This window comes from Galeopterus variegatus, unplaced genomic scaffold (assembly GCF_000696425.1).
Source record: "Galeopterus variegatus unplaced genomic scaffold, G_variegatus-3.0.2 Scaffold683, whole genome shotgun sequence".
Lineage (NCBI taxonomy): Eukaryota > Metazoa > Chordata > Mammalia > Dermoptera > Cynocephalidae > Galeopterus > Galeopterus variegatus.
The window spans coordinates 481,133-485,971 of NW_007726794.1; the positions used below are offsets into that span (position 1 = coordinate 481,133).

General features: G+C 34.7%; 1 protein-coding gene across 1 annotated transcript in view; it reads right to left on the reverse strand.

Moving 5' to 3' along the window:
* AQR (aquarius intron-binding spliceosomal factor) overlaps positions 1 to 4,839 on the reverse strand; it is a 108,096-nt gene that overhangs the window by 82,824 nt on the left and 20,433 nt on the right. Inside the window, exons 7-8 of the mRNA XM_008571346.1 lie at positions 3,498 to 3,566; positions 1,953 to 2,053 (exon numbers count right to left, since the gene is read on the reverse strand). Coding sequence (XP_008569568.1) covers positions 1,953 to 2,053; positions 3,498 to 3,566 — 170 coding nt within the window. The remainder of the gene's footprint in view (positions 1 to 1,952; positions 2,054 to 3,497; positions 3,567 to 4,839) is intronic.

The window sequence follows — 4,839 nt, forward strand, 5'->3', positions numbered from 1 at the left end:
GAAAACCCCCCCCTCCCCCCCCCCCCAAAAAAAAGAAGCAGTCAAATGCTGGAAAATGTCATTTAATTAGTCCAATCAAGAGGTTGTTGGTTGGAAAGATATCATCAAAGAGGTGAGACTGAAGCTGGAAATTAAAGAAGGGATATTCCTATTCTGACCCTAGTTCCTGTCCCTGTAGCTCTTATTCCCTTTCTCCCAAGCTCATCTCTCTGACACACAGCTTTTCTGTTCTTCCCTTTTTTCAGTAACTACCAGCATAACCTCAGATTTCACTGCCTTTTGTCCTCAACCCTTTTCATGGTTTACATACCTCACTAAATAATGGAAGTAGGAGCCATAGACGACACAGAGAAAAATATCCGAAAGTGAAAAAAGCTAGAGAAGTTGTAGAAGTTAAAGGAGAAGGGCTATATAAGAAATGGAGTATAATCAACAGGATCAAATAAGGGGTCAAAGAAAATGACACAAAACAAAAAACTCCAAAATGTCAGATGTTAGTGGTGACTGGTGAAGTCAAAAAGAACAATTTCAGGTGGGAGTAGGAAAGTGGGAACCAAAATTCAAGTGGGAGATACAAAGTCTGAAGGAAAGGTATGTGTAGACTTCTCTCCTAAATGGCAGAAAAAATAAGATAGAGCCTAAAGAAATTATCAAAGACCCAAGGGAAGTCTTTAGTATTTATGTGTGTGTGTGTGCGTGTGCTTGTGTGTATGCAGAGAAAAAGAAGTTAGTGGAAAAGAGCAATTAAAGTGGGAGAAACAAAAAGTCACAGTGTAAATAAGGCAAGAGCACAGTCAGAACAGTTAGTCTCAAAAAGACAAAGGGAAACAAACCTCTGAGAGGATGCAAGTCATTCTCCTGTGTCCTAATAGCTTTGTTTCATGAAATAAATAGTCGTCCCTCACCATCCATGGGGAATTGGTTCCAGGCCCCCCGCAGATAACATCATTTACAAATGCTCAAATCCCTTGTATAAAATGGTGTAGTATTTGCATATAATCTATGACCATCTTCTTGTATACTTTAAATAACCTCTAGATTATTTATAAAACCTACTACAATCTAAATGCTATGTAAATAGTTGCATATTGTATGATTTAGGGGATAATGACAGGAAAAAAAGTCTGTACATGTTCAGTATATATGCAACCATCCATTTTTCTTCTTCCAAATATTTTTGATCCATGGTTGGTTGAATCCATGGATGCAGAACCCACAAACATGGAGGGCCAATATAATAGCTATCAGATTTTTATCCAATTGATAATAAACATTATTATTAGAAATAACCCATAAAATAGAGCTGCTGACTGGAAACTGTACACAGTAAAATTTGCTGATAAAAACATTAAACTTGGTAGAAATAACCAAACCATTTAAAAAAAACTCTGAGAACATCTAAAAAGCATATGATAATGCACTCATCAAAGATGAAGGAAAGAATCGATTTTTGTTATAAAATTTAGGTCTGAAAATTTTGGATTTTGTTTGCTATGAGAGCCATCCTCATCTGCTCCTTTAATCCCTATACTTGATTTATTATTTTCCTTAACATGCATCAACATCTAACATACTTCATAATTCATCTGTTTATCACAGTTTTTCCTAACTAGAATGTAAACTGCACAAAAGCAAGAATTACTTCCCATTTTCAGCTGTTGAGAAAATGGAGAATCATCCACGAGGGACAGATTATGGACAATAGGCAGGGAGAAGAACAGTGGACAAATATATATACTTATCACTGGCAAAGAGAAAAGGGAAAAAAAAGCATGTTGTGGCTTCTCTTTTAGACCGTAGAAAAAATATTCCTATGCCAGTCTAAGTAGAGGCACTTATTAATAATTTACCTGGGCTCAGCACTATATAAAAGGAAGCAACAAACCAGTCAATACCACCTAAGACCCATAACCCAGCATAAGCCAACATGGAATGAAACTTTGCCAACATACTGTTCTCTTGCTTCTGGATCCATCTTTTCATCATTCTTTTTAATCAAGTTCCAGAATTTCCTTAGCTTGGGTGTCTTTTTTAATTCTAATTCCAATCGTGCCTGAAAGAGAGATGTGATATTAAATCAAAATGTTATAACACCAAGGTCAAGGGTTCAGATCCCAGAACCAACCAGCTGCCAAAACAAACAACCCCCCCCCAAAAAAACCAGTAACCTCAAAGTTTGTGAGGATAAAGATTAGATCAACTAGTTTTTGAATATATGGATACAATATATAGCAATGTGATAAAATCTTAAAATCTAAAAACAAGACAAACCCCGAAAATTAAGAAATGAATACAGTTGGCCCTTGAACAACATGGGTTTGAATTGTGTGGGTCAATTTATATGTGAGTTTTTTTTCAATAAACATGGTCAGCCCTACATATTCACAGTTTCTGCATCTGTGGACTCAACCAAACACAGATCGAAAATACATTAAGCCTATTGACGGGATGCTAAACCCAGGGATACAGAGGGCCTACTTTTCGTATCCATGGGTTCCACAGGGCCAACTGCAGGACTTGAGCATCTGCAGATACTATCTACATGGCATCCTGGAACCAATCCTCTGCAGACACCAAGGGATGATTATCTTTTTAAAAATTATTCAATTCTGACACTTATTAAAAAAAATAGAAGAAGAAAAGGCCTTTGCTAGTCAAGATTTTAAGGTCAATAATAAGTTCCTTTCTTATTTCTAAAATTAAGGATTTAAGTCTGAAAAATGTAAGTATTAACACTTATTAGCACAATCATTGCAGCTTGAAAAATATGTCTGAGACAAGGAACATAAAAACTGCTATCACAAGCAAACAGGGAAATGTCTGCATCAGCATATTCTCTCTTATGGTACTTATCACCTTTTAACTTAGTATTAATTATTTACATGTGCCTTATGTTTTCATCCCCATCAACTGGTACCTATGAATGAGCTTATATATCTGGGTCTGTGCAGGAACACCCGTGCTCAGGAAATGAAATTCTGAATAAAGTATTACATTGAAATTTGATAATTTTAACTTTACTCCCTAAGATGTGTTAATTTGGCTTTGGTACCTGCACATATTATCCAATAGAGATTTGATGAAAAAATGGAAGTATTTAATATTAAATATGATCCAGACCTTCTCCTATAACTGTACATACATTCTAATCGAGACAAATAAAAAATTCAAATCTGCATTTCGTCTCCTCTAAAGACATACACAAGGATGGATATTAACCATACTTTGCTAAATTAATCCCCCCTTCTCTACAAGCTCAATAGATACTATCTTACTTTATCTCACAATACTGAAATTAGGTGAAACATATATTAGGTTGCCCATAAAAACTTTAAAACTATAAAAAACTACATCTATGATAAGTTAATGCATAGTAAATTTTCTAAGCAGAAAAGGGAGTTTTTAGCTAGCACTTTTATAACACATTAAAGTTACACAGTCTAAAACCACATGTTCCACTTATACACATGCATAAAATTCTGCAATTAGATACTTACAGGCTGTAAGCCCATCCACATTGGGAGGGAGATAAGCTGCTGTACTTGACTCCGTATCAAGTCTACTTCCTGTTTAAAACATGAAGAAAACAAGTTTATAAACATACCAGCATTTCTACCTAAGTCTTTATATAAGGAATATACTGCCTTTTTAAGTCTTGGGGGGAAGAAAGGGAAACATACCACCAATACTTCCAAACTGATATTTTAATAAGAAGTTCAATACTTTTTAAGAAAAAGACTGAATCAATCCTCATTATTTGCAGACTCCACATTTGCGAATTCACCTAGTCACAAAAACATGTGTAACCCCCAAATCAATACTCCCTGTGCTTTCACAGGCAGCACAGAGCAGCAAAAAGTTTGGGTGTCTGATGTGCAAATTCCCAGCTGAGGCTGAACTGACGTTCTGTTTAGTTTCAGCTCTCATACTATAAATAAGTGTCCTTTCTGTTGTCTATTTAGTGCTACTTATTTTGCATTTTTGTGCTTTCTGTTGCTGATTTTGCTGTTAAAAATAGCCCAGGCAAAAGGCTGAAGTGCTGTCTAATGTTCATGGGTGCAAGAAGACTCTGACATGCCTTACACAGAAAATACATGTGTTAAATAAGCTTCATCCAGGTATAAGTTAGTGCCAACAGCACTATAACTTAACCAGTGATCTCAAGGTTAATGAACCAACAATATATATTAAATAAAGTGTTTTTAAACATAAGGACACATAAAATAAGGTTATGTATGGATAGATTGACAAAAATGTGACCAGAGGCTTATAGGAACCTAACTCTGTATTTCCTCTAGAAACAATGGTTCAGTATTCACTAATTCAGTGTTTATAGCTAGATTATAGAACAAACTTAACTACCTCAAATAATAAGAATTGACTGCATATTGAAAAAGGTAAAGCATTTCAATAATAAACTAGTTTTTAAGTTGGTTAAACTTAGCTCAAAACTACTAATACTAATTAAATCTTGTTTTTGTTCAATTTCTGATAAGGAAACCCATGTATTTACATATTTATTTGCACTGTTCAGTTTAATAAGTGTTAAAGAGGTAATAGTGGTATCCACTGGGGGCATGAAAAATCTTTCTTTTATGACTTTACAAGATCCATGTGAGGCAGTACATGGAAACAGGTAACAACCATCCATCTATGAACATTCAGTCTTCAGGATAAGAAAGAACTCCATGCATTCCAGTATTGGTCTAAGTGCATTATTAATTCAGAAACATTTACCTTTAAATAAATATAGTATATACCTTCAGATAACCACAGTATGGAGGCTCACATGAAATGTTAATTACTAAATTTTAATTTTAATTTTTAAAATTTAAATCT